This window comes from Rhinatrema bivittatum, chromosome 17 (genome assembly GCF_901001135.1).
Source record: "Rhinatrema bivittatum chromosome 17, aRhiBiv1.1, whole genome shotgun sequence".
Taxonomy (NCBI): domain Eukaryota; kingdom Metazoa; phylum Chordata; class Amphibia; order Gymnophiona; family Rhinatrematidae; genus Rhinatrema; species Rhinatrema bivittatum.
Window position 1 is genome coordinate 49,993,282 of NC_042631.1, and position 17,455 is coordinate 50,010,736.

The 17,455-nt window shown below is 47.6% G+C and overlaps 1 protein-coding gene across 1 annotated transcript in view; it reads right to left on the minus strand.

The window, feature by feature from the left end:
• Nucleotides 1-6,242: 6,242 nt before the first annotated feature.
• LOC115079136 (adenylate cyclase type 10-like) overlaps nucleotides 6,243-17,455 on the minus strand; it is a 621,147-nt gene continuing 609,934 nt past the window's right edge. The window contains exon 36 of the mRNA XM_029582255.1: nucleotides 6,243-6,554. Within this exon, the coding sequence (XP_029438115.1) occupies nucleotides 6,357-6,554 (198 nt within the window). The 3' untranslated portion in view covers nucleotides 6,243-6,356. The remainder of the gene's footprint in view (nucleotides 6,555-17,455) is intronic.

Below are 17,455 nucleotides of genomic sequence, written 5' to 3' on the forward strand. Positions count from 1 at the left end.
TAAACCTCCCGGAATAGAAACCAGAGAAACCCCGGGACCACAGTCCCAAACGAGAGACCTGCCCCGGAAGAGAAACCAGCATATATCTACTGAGCCATATAAGGAAATCCCGCAACCTTCGCATAACAGACAAAAACACCCAGCGGACTCACCGAAACTGAGAAAACATAGAGGGCGGGACTCTGGACTGATCCTTGGTACTACAGGAACGAAAATTATCGGAGGTAAGCCCTAATTTTCCTTTCCCTGTACGTACCGGATCAGTCCAGACTCCTGGGATGTACCAGAGCTGAGATTAGTTGGGATGGGATCCGGAGAGGCCCGCTCTTAAAACACCTGCTCCGAAGTTGCCATAATGACGTGCAAAAGAATAGCAGGATTCCAAAAGGCCGCCCTGCAAATCCCCTGTATAGAGACCCGCATACGCTCCGCCCAGGAAACCGCCTGGAACCTCGAACGGTCCTTGTACCCTCGCGGAACCGATTTACCGCAAAGGGATTATGCGGACCCTATAATCTCCTCCAACCAGTGAGCCACGGTATCCTTGGAAGTCATATTACCCCTCCTTGGGCCCTGACGGCCACAAAGAGGTGATTAGAAAATCAATATCATTCTACACCTCCAACTACCGCAGGAAATATCTGCGCACATCCACCTTCATCAGATCCTTCGCCAATGCTCCGACCCCCGGAGATCCTGAAGGAAGGAAGTTTCACATGAGAATTCCACCTGTGGGGAAAATGAGGGGACCATGCACAGCGTCCCCCCCGGCTCGACCACTGTCTTCAACTTAAGATCCTTAAAGATTGCCTGTATGACAAGTGTGAAGGGAGGAGCACATAGGGCTTCGAGGACCACGCTCCACTACACTGCACCGTCAAGGTGGCCGCAACTGATCCGCCCCTTCGGGACCCGGTTCCAATCCGGAAGTGCCACCAAAGACATTCTTGAAGAAACTCCCGAAAGCAACCGAGAACCGCTACCAGAATCCTTAGGTAACTACAGGATAGCCCGAGAGCCAAACCATCCTGTAGAAGCCAAATAGTTAAAAACGGAAGCCCAAGTAGAGGGAATTGACCGTGTAATGCACCACGATTCGAAGATATTTCAAACTGACACAACCGCCAAGCAAGTTGACTCCTTCCTCGAACCTAGCACGGCGACCCCATCGGGTCAAGTAGACTGACGCCTTTCCAGAACCATGCCGCCCGCCAAAGCGATCTACCTGATCGAAAAAAAAAAACACATGGGGCCGGTGGAGAAGACCCGGAAGTCACGGCAACCACCACGGTCCCTCCACCGCCAGGTCGTGGAGGTCCGCAACTAGGGCCTTCTTGGCCATCCAGGAGCCACCCTAACAACGTTGGATGGGTGGGTCTTCATGCACCGAAGGATTCCGCTGAACAGAGTCCAATGAGGGAGACGTACCGAAGAATCCTCATGGGCCACGGGAACATCAGGACATGTGCTCCTCCTGCCCCCGTTGCTGTCTGGCGGGCCAAGAACCATGGAGCCTTGGCCTTCCGGAACGTCGCCATCAGGACCGTAGCCGGCGTGTCCCATCTGACGCAGATGAGATGGGAAGCCCTGCTGTCAGATCCCATTATCCTGGGCCAACATACTAGCGTCTAAAATCCTTATGAACGTCGACGACCTTTGTTATGCGAGACGCCGCCATGCCGAGCAGGTGACGCTCCGTCCACTGCCGCAGGAGACTAGCCTCGCGGACCACCAGTTGACGTCCGGTTCCCCAGTGCCGAATGATGCAGGCCGCCATTGTCGCATTGTCTGAGAGGACCCGGACCGACTCTCCTGGGATCATAGATCGGCCAAGCGACAAGGGCGTGGCCCAACGGTCCTGAACCGACTTCCAACTCTAGACCAAGGAGACTCGCATCCGTGATGATCCCCGTCCATTCTGGCTTTGTTAATGGTGACGGGAGAAAAACTGCACCGACACTGGGCTCCATCGGGAGAGCAAAACTGAGTGGAATGGACGCCTGTGCGCGAAAGACCAGGCTACCAGGACCCGCGTTTCCGCCATGGATCCTATCGTCTGTAGATAAAACCAAACTGTCGGCGGCTAATTCCGAAGCAAGGATCAAACCTGCCTGTTCTGTGTGGCCCCGCTCCGATGAAAGGAATACCGTCCCCTGGCTAGTATCGAAAGGAATACCGTCCCCTGGCTAGTATCGAGCAACGCTCCTAGAAAACTGCAAGGACTGAGAGGGAACGAGAGGACTCCTCGTGATGTTTGCCACCGCGGTCGCGAGTGATGGCGAACCCCCAGAGGGGCTCCGACTTCGGCCGAACAGCCAACCGTGCCGGTATAAGGGCAACAGAAGTCCTCCCTCTGCCGCTGTGCCGCTACGACCACCATGCCTTTGGCAATGGTCCGGGGCTGTATCCAGCCCAAAAGGCAAGGCTGGACCAGTGCAAGTCTTTCCCCCCAGACGAATAACCGTAGATGTTTCTGGTGATCCGCACTGAGCCCGCCAAAGAGAAGCCTCCGTGAGATTCAGGGATGGCAGGAATTTTCTCCCCCCCCCCCCCCCGGCCATATCGATGCAATGGCGGACCGTGGCGCCTTCGTGCGAAAAACGGGATCCGCCGCCATCTGTTGACACACTTGCGATCTGGTATGGGCCGGAAGGTTCCTTCCTGCTTTGGAACTACGAAGGAAAATGGAGTAGTATCCTTTTTCTCGCTCCTGATGTGGGCCCGGACCAACGGTTCCCAGATCGAACCAGTTTTCCAAGGTTGGCTGGACAGCTCGGTGCTTGTTTGCGTCTCCGCCCGGTGATTGGCTACCGACAGTACACCTTGATCTGACGTGATCCTGGTCCATTCCTCGTAGAAGAGAGCCAACCTGCCCCCTATCCTGGGCACAGAGGAATGATCCGGTAAGATATAATAGTGCGGGCTGGGCCGGGGACTGTGAGGAACCAGGCCTGCCAAATAGACTGGGTCTTCTGAAGTCCCGTCTCCCTCCGAGCGACGGGAGAAGGAAGGAGAAGGAGCACCTGGGCGTGAGCCCACTGGTTTCCCCTGAAAAGGAGACCTGGAGGAGAAGGATGACCTGGAGCGTGACCATCCTCCGGAAGACGACACTCTTTATACTCCCATAGGGACTACCTCTAACTCCTTCCCGGACCGCAGCTTTCCCTTGAACGGCAATGTACTCGGCATGGACTCGGACGCACCATCCGCTGACCAGTCCTGCCACCACAGCAGTCAGCTCGCCGGGCCAGTAGCGGACCCGGAGCGTGCAGGGGTCCGCAAGCGATGCAGACCACTACCGGCTCTAGGCGCCCGGCCTGACGAGCCTCCTATACCGGCAGGCCCTCAGTAGCCAGAAGTCGTTGGGCCCAGCCAAGACTGGCTCTGAGCGTGAGATTGCAGGAAATTGCTGTCCAGGCCCCCAGGGCCGAGACCTCAGGGATCCTCTTCACTTGGATCACCGACTTCTGATCCTGAAGATCCTACCGAGCCGTGGTCCCCGGGCCCGGTATGGCAGAGCGCTTCTTGACCGCTGCCACGGCTGCTTCCACCTTGGGAGCTCGCACTTCGTGAGCTGACACGGCTACGTCCACCTTGGGAAACTCGCACTTCGGGACCGCGGACACGGCTGCGTCGACCTTGGGAGCTCGCAGGACTTCCAAGACGTCCTCCGGCAGGGGTAAAGTGTGCCCGTCGTCTTTGAAAACTTTAATCCCAAGTCCGGTGTATCCTCCGAAATAGCAGACTTGAAGCTGCAAGTGGAGAAAGGAAAACCGCAGGGGTGCACTCAGCCCCTGCAACATCAGATCCATTGAAACGAGCCTAGAATCCACTGGAGGTGTAGCGATCCGTCATCGCTCCAGGCTAGCTGGAATGCCGGGTCCTAATACGTCCCCATGGAAGAGACGGATGAACCGGGGATCTTCACCTTCCGAAGTCTGGCCCTGCTTTTTTAGTCCCTGGCGGCGTGGCCCCGTCGACCTCTACCCCCCTCGGGGGTGGGGACAGGCCCTCTAAATCCTCCTGGTCTGACGTGTTCTCCGGGGAAGCCGAGGGGACCTGTGGCGGGAGGGCCCACCGAGCCTGCTCTGCCCGCAAAAGTCCTGCAGTGGCCCCCAGGACTCTCCTGATGTACGCCTGCTAGACTTACGGCCCCCGCCAGCCCTACGCATGGGCAAAATAAACCCCGAGGGGAGGGAAGAACAGGAGCCAACCGACCTTAGCAGCATCCCCAAGGATTGAACTGGGCACCTTCTGCATGCCAGGCTGCAGTCCTAACACTGAGCCACCAGGCTGCCCTTTGTGGATCCTGAGAGGTCCCCTGCTCCCTTCCCCGAATAGCCCGCGGGAAAAAACACAGTCCCGGCCCCGTGCGCCATGGAGAGAGGGAGAACGGGGAGTTCCTACCCCCCCCCCCCCCCGTGGAGGACGGCAAGCACGACTGGCTAAAATGGTGTCTTATGCTGCATCTGCCTGCAGCCATTTCGGGGAAAAAACGCCGCGGGAGGGGCCCCCAACGCGACTGGCGTCCCGATTCGCCTACCACGCACCCCCTCGTGCGTCCCCCGAAGTCCCTTCCTCGTCGGGGAAGCAGGCTGGGCCCAGCCCATACCCTGAGAACCGCGCGTGCGCCGACCCGCAGGCCGCCCAGGCCGCGCCACGTGGCCGGCCGGGTCGTTTCGCGCCGCCGAGAGAAGAAAAGACTCAGAACTTTTTTTTTTTTTTTTTTTTTCAACCGGCGGGGAAACGCGACAATCGGGGAGGAGGGAGCCGAAATAAAAAGCAAACCGCGCCGCCGAGCCGCCGCGAGAAAAACTTACCTCATTTTTTTTTTTTTTTAAACGACGCTGTCCCCCGACGGGTGCTGAAGCGGCCTGGTTGGGGTGAGTGAGCCGGGCTCCCCGGTATCACCTCGGCTGGGCCGGTTCCCACCTGCAGGGTCCTCGACCCTTGGCCACAGCAGCCTTCTACCAGGGGGGATGGCCCCCTCGGGACCTAACAACCCCCTGGGAGGCTCAGGCCCGATCCTCTGGAGAACCTGCAACAAAAACAAATCTCCCTTTTTTTTTTTTTTTTTAACTTTACGGCAAGGAGAGGAAAACAAAACAAGGACCTATCTAGCCTTCTTACAACAATACACTAACACCTAATTGAATCAGGCAAGACTGTGGGTTAGGCATCTGACCATCTGCTGGAGACAGAGTTATACTGACAGGCTGTGGGTGGCACCCTGGTATATATAGGGGGAGCCTGACAAGTTTGGCTCTGTCTCCATCTGCTGGTGCGGAGGCACAACCCAGGAGTCTGGACTGATCCGGTACGTACAGGGAACTAGGGGTCACGAAATGAAACTCCAGGAACGTTGACTCAGAACCGTCATCAGGAAAAATTTTTCATGGAGAGGGTGGTGGATGCCTGGAATGCCCTTCCGAGGAGATGGTGAAGACAAAAACATTGAAAGATTTCAAAGGAGCATGGGATAAACACTGTGGATCCTTAAAGGTTAGAGGATGGAAATGAAGAAAAGAGTTCATGAGGGTAACTTGCTGGTGTGTCAGATACTTCCCTTAACAAATAAGGGATAAGCCTTCATACTGTTGATGCAACTCCATCATTGCTCACTGCTTCTACAGCAGGGGAAAAGAGGAATTGGATTCAGACAACCACCCTCAAGGACTTTGAACTGTACAGTCTAGGAAAACCAATAAGCATGGGGGTAATCTGCTTTATGTGGCGGCCTTTAACCAAAATACCTGATACTACACTTTAGATGCAACTCCAATATTGCTCAATGCTTCAACTGCAGGGGGGGGGTGAAAGGAAATTGGACTCAAACAGAAACCAACAAGAGCCCTGACCTTGGCGGGCTGAATAACTTATAATTCTGGGAGCTTGCTGGGCAGACTGGATGGGCCATTAGGTCCTTTTCTGCCGTCACTTCTATGTAGTACTATCTGGTTAAATTTGTGCAGATGTTTGTCCTCACAAATAGCAAGTCTAAAGTTATCTTGATAACTTTATCTGGATATTCAGTGGAACATTTATCTTGATAATTTCTATTGAATATCCGGATAGCTTAACCTCTTGGTGAATTTTTGAATATGGACATCTTTGTGTTTACTGAAGTGCTGCAGTTTTTTTCAAAACATATTACTGTAGCACTGGGAATTGCAAAAAGTAGATAGGACAAGGCTGGACAAACATTCTGGGCTGAAATAAAACAGTTTTAATTCTTTTGTTCAGAGTATGCTTCTGTCACCAGTTTGGCAGACTGGCAGTTACTTAAACCATTCTCATACAATCTTTTGATGCTGATGCATGTTCACAGCCAAGATGATGACTCCCAGGAGGTTTATTCAGGCTACTCTGAGGGACTCAGAAACGGCGTTATCCTCCATGGTGACACTGTACAGGGTACAGGGTACATCTAGCAGATATTTTGTACTGTAAAGTTGCTCATGGTCCATCTTTGCAACTTCTTCCCATCGTGGCATTTTAAGAGCTGTTGCTTTCCACAGTTCTACTGGGGGGCTATTTACTCCAAACCACAAATCCTGAGAAAAGGAAAGAGAAAGTGAGAACTACAAAGAGATCTGAAGCCTCCGTTGATTTCTGGGAGGTATGTTACCTTTAATCCCCATATGCTGCCTTCCAATTTCCATAGCATATAAGTCTGGTTACAAGAAGACATTTTTCTACCATATTCAGCCAATGGCAAACTAGAGAAGTATGACAAGTATATCAGTTGCTCTATTTTAAGCTGATTGTAAAAGTATGGGTTGTGGAATACTGTGGGAGTATTGAGAGAAGATGATTTTGCTAGTGGCTGAAGAGGATTGGTGAATTGCTTTGGGAAATCTTAGGACTTAAATTTGGGGGAGAGGTGAAATAGTGGGGTAGATTCTTTAATGTGTCTGCCTGAAGAAAAAGCAAGCAAGTTATGTAATTCTAGTGTCTGGCTTTCACTCCCACCCACCCAAGCTCATTCTTTGATTTATAGGCAAGATTTACTTTTCACAGTAAAAATCAATAAGGATTTTATCTAAAACACAAGATTGCCACACTCTTATCAAGATTTTAGTTATCCCCTTGGAGGTCACTACTATATTAACAGTGAATACACCACATACATTTAAAGGACTCTAATTTATGCATCCCTATTCCCTTAGAAACCTAAACTTAAGTAAGTACTCAACAATATTAAGATGGAGGCAGCAGTCCAGCAGCAAAATGGGGGCCTTCCACTCTTTTGCACCAAGTGTAAAATGCATGATATTTTACCAGTTGGTGAGAGGTTGTATGTGTACACCAGGTGCAAGGAGCTCCTAGCTCTAAGAGAATGAGTTTGATCTCTGGAGGCTAGAGTGGTAGACCTTGAGGAGCTGAAGCAGACAAAGGTATATAGAGGAGTCCCAATTCCAGTCTGGCATCCTCGGTGCTGCCTTGGAGAAGGAAGGTCACCTGTTCGGACAGCATCACCCTGGAGAAACAGGAAGTGATCCTGTAGCAAAGATCTCTCCAGGTGATGCATTATCTTCTCGCACCAAATACAAGTTTCCCAGGGCTAATGCCCAGGAGGGAAGGATTAAGTCAGCCGTCATAGTTGGTGATTTGATTATTGGGAATGTAATTAGGTAGCTGGTGGATTAGAGGATCACTTGGTAATTTTCATGCATGATGTGAAGGTTGTAGACCTCAAATGTCACCTAAATAGGATTTTAGAAAGTGCTGGGGAGGAGCTGGCTATTGGGGTACTTGTAGACACCAGTGACATGGGACAATGTGGATGGAAGGTTCTGGAAGCAAAATTTAAGCTTTGAGTTAGAAAGCTGAAATCCAGAACCTCCAGGGTAGCATTCTCTGAAATGCTCCCTGTTACATGCGCAGATTCCTAGTGGTAGGCAGAGCTTCGGAATCTCAATATATGGATGACACAATGGTGCAGGGAAGAGGGATTCAGTTTTGTAAGGAAATGGGCAACCTTTTAGGGAATGGGGAATCTTTTCCAAAAGGACAGACTCCACCTTAATCAGGGTGGAACCAGGCTGCTGGTGCTAATCTTTAAAAAGGAGATAGAGCAGCTTTTAAACTAGAACAAGTGGAAAAGCTGACAGTTGATCAGCAGCACATGGTTCAGAAGGAGCTATCTTCAAAAGATACTAATGGAAAATGAGAATTAGGGCATCTCAACAGACAGGTTCTTAGAAAAGAAAAGTAGTCCATGTGATTTCAATTAAAGAACCACCTGAGTTAAAAGATTCCAATTATCCCTGTTAACTGATAAGCAGGTTTTTAATACAAACAAAAACCATACTTTTAAATGTCTGTATGCCAATGCCAGAAGACTAAGAAAGAAGATTGGAGAGTTAGAAGACTAAGAAATAAGATGGGAGACTTAGAGTGTATAGCACTGAATAAAGAGGTAGACATAATAGGCATTTCCGAGACCTGGTGGAAAGATGATAACCAATGGGATAGTACTATACCAGGGTACAAATTATATCACAATGATAGAGAGGATCAACTTGGTTGGGAGTGGCACTTTATGTTCGGGATGGCACAGAATCCAACAGGATAAAGATCCTGCAAGAGACTAAATGCATAAAAGAATCTTTATGGTTAGAAATCCCATATGTTATAGAGTTGGGGGTATACTACTGTCCACCTACCCAAAATGATCAGATGGATGGTGAAATGATAATAAATTTGGTAGTGCAGTAATAATGGGAGATTTCGATTACCTAACTCAATATCAAAAAGAGTCCTAAAGTTACCCAGGAAAACCTCTAATAAGATATATTTTTGCAGTTCCCATTGTTTTTGATTTAGATTTCAATTACCTCCATAATGGCTGGGTAAATATATAATAAACAAAAAAAAGATCCAAAAAAGATCCTGCATGCAAAATGCCATACTGGGTCAGACCAGCATCCTGTTTCCAATAGTGGCCAATCCAGGCCATAAGAACCTGGCAAGTACCCAAAAACTAAGTCTATTCCATGTTACCATTGCTAATGGCAGTGGCTATTCTCTAAGTAAACTTAATAGCAGGTAATGGACTTCTCCTCCAAGAACTTATCCAATCCTTTTTTAAATACAGCTATACTAACTGCACTAACCACATCCTCTGGCAACAAATTACAGAGTTTAATTGTGCGTTGAGTAAAAAAGAACTTTCTCCGATTAGTTTTAAATGTGCCCCATGCTAACTTCATGGAGTGCCCCCTAGTCTTTCTACTATCCGAAAGAGTAAATATCCGATTCACATCTACCCGTTCTAGACCTCTCATGATTTTAAACACCTCTATCATATCCCCCCTCAGCCGTCTCTTCTCCAAGCTGAAAAGTCCTAACCTCTTTAGTCTTTCCTCATAAGGGAGTTGTTCCATTCCCCTTATCATTTTGGTAGCCCTTCTCTATACCTTTCTCCATCGTAATTATATCTTTTTTGAGATGCGGCGACCAGAATTGTACACAGTATTCAAGGTGCGGTCTCACCATGGAGCGATACAGAGGCATTATGACATTTTCCGTTTTATTCACCATTCCCTTTCTAATAATTCCCAACATTCTGTTCGTTTTTTTTGACTGCCGCAGCACACTGAACCGACTATTTCAATGTGTTATCCACTATGACGCCTAGATCTCTTTCTTGGGTTGTAGCACCTAATATGGAACCCAACATTGTGTAAATATAGCATGGGTTATTTTTCCCTATATACATCACCTTGCACTTATCCACATTAAATTTCATCTGCCATTTGGATGCCCAATTTTCCAGTCTCACAAGGTCTTCCTGCAATTTATCACAATCTGCTTGTGATTTAACTACTTTGAACAATTTTGTGTCATCTGCAAATCTGATTATCTCACCAGGCAAGGAAACTGAGGGGCTGCCCTCCAACATCGGGTACCTTCAAAAACTATCCCGTTCACAAAAAACCTAAAAAAAAAGAAAAATCGCTGGGAATCAAAGAAATTAATGACATCTGAAGGAAAAAGAGAACCGCCCACTGTGACATCACCACGCTCTGTTTTCAGCCGGTAAACGACGCCGGTCCACCAGGCATGGAAACTGAGGGGCTGCCCTCCAACATCGGGTACCTTCAAAAACTATCCCGTTCACAAAAAACCTAAAAAAAAAGAAAAATCGCTGGGAATCAAAGAAATTAATGACATCTGAAGGAAAAAGAGAACTGCCCACTGTGACGTCACCACGCTCTGTTTTCAGCTGGTAAACGATTTATGCTCCTTTTAAAATATTTGTATGTATAATTTCTTTAATAATTTAATTTTAGTAATGTTGTTTAGCTTTTTGCTCAATTTACAATTATTTTGTTATGGATGTTCAATGTATTAGACTAAGGAAATGTATTTCCTGCTTACACTGTTTCATTGTAAACCGGTCTGATATGCATTTGATGCATGAAAATCGGTATATAAAAATAAAAAATAAATAAATAAATAAATACAGATCCCTGAGGCACTCCACTGTCCACTCCCTTCCACTGAGAAAATTGTCCATTTAATCCTACTCTCTGTTTCCTGTCTTTTAGCCAGTTTGCAATCCACGAAAGGACATCGCCACCTATCCCATGACTTTTTACTTTTCCTAGAAGCCTCTCATGAGGAACTTTGTCAAACGCCTTCTGAAAATCCAAGTATACTACATCTACTGGTTCACCTTTATCCACATGTTTATTAACTGCTTCAAAAAAGTGAAGCAGATTTGTGAGGCAAGACTTGCCCTGGGTAAAGCCATGCTGACTTTGTTCCATTAAACCATGTCTTTCTATATGTTCTGTGATTTTGATGTTAGAACACTTTCCACTATTTTTCCTGGCACTGATGTCAGGCTAACCGGTCTGTAGTTTCCTGGATCGCCCCTGGAGCCCTTTTTAAATATTGGGGTTACATTTGCTATCCTCCAGTCTTCAGGTACAATGGATGATTTTAATGATAGGTTACAAATTTTTACTAATAGGTCTGAAATTTCATTTTTTAGTTCCTTCAGAACTCTGGGGTGTATACCATCCAGTCCAGGTGATTTACTACTCTTCAGTTTGTCAATTAGGCCTACCACATCTTCTAGGTTCACCGTGATTTAATTCAGTCCATCTGAATTATTACCCATGAAAATGTTCTCCATTACGGGTACCTCCCCAACATCCTCGTTAGTAAACACCGAAGCAAAGAAATCATTTAATCTTTCTGCGATGGCCTTATCTTCTCTAAGTGCTCCTTTAACCCCTCGATCCTCTAACGGTCCAACTGACTCCCTCACAGGCTTTCTGCTTCGGATATATTTTTAAAAGTTTTTACTGTGAGTTTTTGCCTCTACGGCCAACTTCTTTTCAAATTCTCTCTTAGCCAGTCTTATCAATGTCTTACATTTAACTTGCCAACGTTTATGCTTTATCCTATTTTCTTCTGTTGGATCCTTCTTTCAATTTTTGAATGAAGATCTTTTGGCTAAAATAGCTTCTTTCACCTCCCCTTTTAACCATGCCGGTAATCGTTTTGCCTTCTTTCCATCTTTCTTAATGTGTGGAATACATCTAGACTGTGCTTCTAGAATGGTATTTTTTAACAATGACCACGCCTCTTGGACATTTTTTACTTTTGTAGCTGCTCCTTTCAGTTTTTTTCTAACAATTTTTCTCATTTTATCAAAGTTTCCCTTTTGAAAGTTTAGCATGAGAGCCTTGGATTTGCACACTGTTCCTCTTCCAGTCATTAAATCAAATTTGATCATATTATGATCACTATTGCCAAGCGGCCCCACCACTGTTACCTCTCTCACCAAGTCCTGTGCTCCACTGAGAATTAGATCTAAAATTGCTCCCTCTCTCGTCGGTTCCTGAACCAATTGCTCCATAAAGCTATCATTTATTCCATCCAGGAACGTTATCTCTCTAGCGTGTCCCGATGATACATTTACCTAGTCAATATTGGGGTAATTGAAGTCTCCCATTATTACTGCACTACCAATTTGGTTAGCTTCCCTAATTTCTCTTAGCATTTCACTGTCCGTCTCACCATCTTGACCAGATGGACAGTATTAAGCAAAATTGCTTACCTTGTAATAGGTGTTATCGCAGGACAGCAGGATGTAGTCCTCACATATGGGTGACGTCATCCACGGAGCCCTTAAGCGGGAAAACTTCTGGCAAGTTTCTAGAAGTTTTAAACTGGCTGCCTGAGGCTACTGAGCATGCTCGGCATGCCATGATATTTCCTGCCACAGGGGTCTCACTCCAGTCTTGTATGTAGCAATAAGCGTAAGCAAAATAAAATAATAAAGTCTGAGGCCCAACTCCGCGGGGTGGCGGGCGGGTTCCGTGAGGACTACATCCTGCTGTCCTGGGATAACACCTATTACAAGGTAAGCAATTTTGCTTTATCCCAGGACAAGCAGGATGCTAGTCCTCACATATGGGTGATTAGCAAGCTAGAGGCTGAGTCAGGTAGCAGTGATGCTTTGTTGAAGAAAATGAGTCAGCCGAAGATCACAGCAGAGTGGATGTAGAAGGAGTTGGGATTAAGCTGGAAACAAGTTCTTTAAGACAGATTGTCCATAGGCTGAATCTTGTCGTCCTTCCTTGTCCAAACAGTAATGAGCTGCAAAAGTGTGAAGAGAACTCCATGTTGCTGCTTTACAAATGTCAATGATTGGCACTGAACGAAAGTGTGCTACCGAGGTTAACATTGCTCTTACTGAGTGTGCCTTTACTCGCCCTTGGAGAGGAAGGCCTGCTTTTGCATAGCAAAATTGTATGCAGTCTGCTAACCAATTGGATAAAGTATGTTTTCCCACTGCTCTACCAGGCTTATTTGGGTCATAAGAGACAAAAAGCTGATTGGATGTTCTGAGGGACGTAGTACGATTCAAGTAATAGGACAACGCACGTTTGCAGTCCAAAGTGTGCAAAGCTCTTTCCCCCTGGTGAGAGTGAGGCTTTGGAAAGAATGTGGGTAAGACTATTGTTTGATTTAAATGGAATTCCGTAACTACCTTAGGAAGGAATTTCGGATGCGTTCGGAGAACCACTCTGTCATGGAGAAACTTTGTATAAGGTTCATATGTGACAAGTGCTTGTAACTCACTAACCCTTCTAGCTGATGTGATGGCTATGAGGAAAATAGTCTTCCATGTGAGAAATTTAAGATCACAGGAATCAATGGGTTCGAAAGGAGAACGCATTAGTCCTGTTAAAACCAGATTCAGGTCCCATTGTGTAGCTGGAGGCCGAATTGGTGGATTAAGATGTGTTAGACCTCTCATGAATCTACTGACGAGAGGTTGTGTGGATATAGGTGCATCTCCTATCTTGTTATGGTAAGCGGAGATTGCACTCAAATGTACTCTGATTGACGATGTCTGAAGACCAGAGTTTGAAAGATGGTACAAATAATCTAGAAGAGTAGATGTGGGGCAAGTAAAAGGATCTGTATGATTTTGCTTGCACCAGAATGTGAACCGTTTCCATTTGAAAGAGTAATTTTTTCTCGTGGAAGGTTTGCGGGAAGCTATAAGCACTTGGGAAACATTTGTTGAAAGATGGAGTGGTTGTAAGATTAAGCTTTCAACATCCATGCTGTCAGGGATAGGGACTGAAGGTTGGGATGGCGCAACCGACCCTGATCCTGAGTAATGAGATTGGGAGCTATTCCCAGACGTATTGGATCCCTGACTGAAAGGTCTAGCAGCGTGGGAAACCATACCTGTCGAGGCCAATATGGGGCTATGAGTATCATGGTCCCCTTGTCCTGTTGTAGCTTCACCAGTGTCTTGGTGATAAGCGGTATGGGAGGATATGCATAGAGTAGGCCTGAGTTCCAAGGGCGAGCAAAGGCGTCCTCGGCTGGTTGGTGCTTCTGTTTGTGCAGGGAACAGAAGTTGGTCACCTTGTGGTTCAGGTGCGACGCAAAGAGGTCTGTTGTTGGCTGTCCCCAACGTTGGAATATCTTGGTCGCTATCGAGGGATTCAGAGACCACTCGTGTGGTTGGAATTGCCGACTGAGTCGGTCTGCTAGCACATTTTGAATTCCTGCTAGATAAGTGGCCTGTAGCAATATTGAGTGATTCAAGGCCCAGTCCCAAATTTGCGCAGCTTCTTGACAAAGGAGATACGAGCCCGTACCTCCCTGTTTGTTGATGTACCACATGGCAACCGTATTGTCTGTTTGGATTAACACAGTCTTGTGTGAAAGGCAGTCCTTGAACGCATGCAGCGCATAACGTATAGCTCGAAGTTCCAGAAAAGTGATTTGATATGTGGCTTCGAGTTTTGTCCAAGTTCCTTGAGTTTGAAGAGAGTTTACATGAGCTCCCCATCCCAAGGTGGATGCATCTGTAGTTAACGTTATCTGAGGGATCGGCTTTTGGAAAGGCAGGCCCTTGCGTAAATTGTCCTTGATTGTCCACCAGTTTAGCGATGAGCGAAGTTGGTGGGTTACTTGGATGGGAGAATGAAGTGGTTGAATGGCTTGGATCCATTGCGACCGAAGAGTCCATTGGGTAAGTCGCATGGCAAGTCGTGCCATCGGAGTGACATGAACCGTTGATGCCATGTGGCCTAGTAAGATTAGAAACTGATGAGCTGTCACTTGCGGTTGTGTGGACATGGAGTACGCCAACTGGGACAGTGTTTGTGCACGGTCTTCTGGAAGAAAAGCTTGTGCGAGGTTTGTGTCTAATTCTGCTCCTATGTATTGGAGTAGATGAGATGGTTGCAGGTGGGATTTTTGATAATTGATGAGAAATCCCAGTTTGTGCAGTACCTTTATTGTGTAATGTAGAGAAGTAAGCGCCCCTTGTTGAGATTGACTTTTTATTAGCCAATCGTCTAGATAAGGGAAGACATGAACACCCTGTTTGTGCAAATGTCCTGCTATTACTGCTAGGCATTTTGTGAATACTCTGGGAGCTGAGGCTAGGCCGAATGGTAGGACTCTGTATTGGAAATGCTGGTGTCCCACCTTGAATCTTAGGTACTTGCGATGAGGTGGGAAAATAGGTATGTGAGTATAAGCGTCTTGGAGATCCAGAGAACAAAGCCAATCCCCCTTTTGTATGAGAGGAAGAATGGTGCCTAAGGATACCATTCTGAATTTTTCTTTTCTTAGAAATTTGTTGAGATTTCTGAGATCTAGAATGGGACGAAGTCCTCCGGTTTTCTTTGGAATGAGGAAATACCGGGAATAGAATCCTCTTCCCTTCTGTGAGTGTGGTACGTGTTCCACAGCTCTTGCTTTCAGAAGAGTAGATAATTCCATTTGTAATTGAGGGATGTGTTCGAGATAGGAGTTTTGTGGTGGAAACTCCTGCGGGGGAGCTGTGAAGTCTAGGTGGTAACCCTGATGAACTATGGATAAGACCCATTGATCTGTGGTGATATTTTCCCAATCGTTGTAAAAGTGGGAAATCCTTCCCCCTACTGGTAAATCTGGAAAGGGGTTTGGTTGGCTCTGTTCTCCGGGACTGCTTTCAAAAGCCAGAGGTGGAAGCAGTTTGGGGCGGAGGCTGTGGCCTTGCAGCTCTCTGCTGTCTCTGCTGAGGGCGCTGTGGAGGCCTTGTAGAGCGTGGTCTTGAGGTCTGGGGGTAATACCTTCTCGGCCTAAAGAAAGGTCGTCTGGTGTCTCGCCGTGGCGGCCTGCGGGCAGGGTGAGTAGGAGTGTCATGGGACAACGTAGAGAGCTGCTTTAATGTTTCAGAGTGCTCTCTAAGCTGCGTTACGGCATCTTGTACTTTTGTTCCGAACAAGTTGTCGCCCAGGCAAGGCAAGTCCACTAGTTTATCCTGGACCTCTGGACGTAGGTCCGACGCCTTCAACCAGGCCCATCTTCGAGCACTGATGCCTGAAGCTGCCGTTCTGGAAGAAGTCTCAAACGCGTCATACGCCGCTCGCACCTCATGCTTGCCCGCATCCAGACCTTTCTGCACAATCTGTTGTGCTGCCTCCTGCTGCTGTTGAGGGAGAGAGGGTAGAAATTCCTCAATCTGCTTCCACAGGTTTCTTTGATGCTGCGTCATATACAGTTGGTACGCAGCAATTTTCGAATTTAGCATCGCTCCCTGGTAAATCTTACGCCCCATAAGGTCTAGGAATCTGTTATCTTTCCCAGGAGGGATAGAAGCGTGAGTTCTGGACCTTCTTGATTTCTTTTGCGCAGATTCCACAACTAATGAACTGTGTGGTAGTTGTGGCTTCTCAAAGCCTGGGGCTGCTTGGACTAAATATGTAGAATCAATTCTACGATTAACTCCCGGTGTTGAACATGGGTGCTCCCAAATCCGTTGTTGAAGTTGGAGTAGTACTTCATGTACTGGAATTGCTAGGTTATGTTTTGGGGGATCTACAAATTGTAGAATCTCCAGTGTTTGCTGTCTGTCATCCTTCTCTGCCTGAAGTTGAAAAGGGATGGATTCCGACATTTCTTGAACGAAAGAAGCAAAAGACAAATCCTCAGGAGGGGATTGCTTCTTGGTCTGTGGCGGAGTACCTTCTGATAAAAATTCCTCTGAAGAATACTCCGATTGTGTATCAGACCATGTATCCGCTGGTTGAGGATATGAAGGATGGCTTGGAATTGTAGATGGAGCAACTCCAGAGGGTCCTGGTAAAGGATCCTGGATGTCCGGTACCGCATCACTGGTATCACTTTCTTCCGCAGGGTATGAAGGCAAGGAAGATAAAAGATCATGATATCTTTTGGTAAGGATAGCATGTAGTCTTTTCTCAGAGGGAATCTCTGGATGCTTGGATTTTCCTGCTGCCTTTTTTCCCCGGCTTGAAGCTGCAGAAGGAGCTAAGGTATAATGTGGAGCTGGTTGTGCAGCCGTAGAAAGTGAAGTAGTGAGAAAGGAGAACATGGAGATGGGAATCAATGAGGAGATTGGTCTGGAAGCACTTGTGGACATTGAAGAATGTAAATTAGTCGATTCCATCGAAGGATGTGCGATTTGCATCGACGATGAGGCTGCTGACATCGATCGAGCAGCAGGCATCGTTGAAGAGCAGCTGGGCACGTCCATCGGCATTGATAGAGCTGCAGCAGTCATCGGCACCGAGATTGGCATCGGTATGGACGATGACGTTGGCATCGGCACTGGCATCGATATGGACGATGGCGCCGGCATCGATATCGAGGAAGGCATCGACTCGGTAGTCGGCATCGATGGAGTCATCGGCATCGGCCCGATGGCCGGCATCGACTGAGGAGTCGGCATCGACCCGTAGGTCGGCATCGGTCCTACCAGGGCCGGTGTTGGAGATGCCGCCGGGATGGCTTCTTTCATGGCATCGGCGACAAGCTTCTTAATCAAGGCTGTTAAGTCCGTCACGGATGTCGACGGTGTCGATTCCTCTGCAGGGATTACCGAGGTCGATGACAACTTCCGCTGTTTAGCCACCGGTTCTTCCGGCGGTGGCAACGGAGGAATCGCGTGATG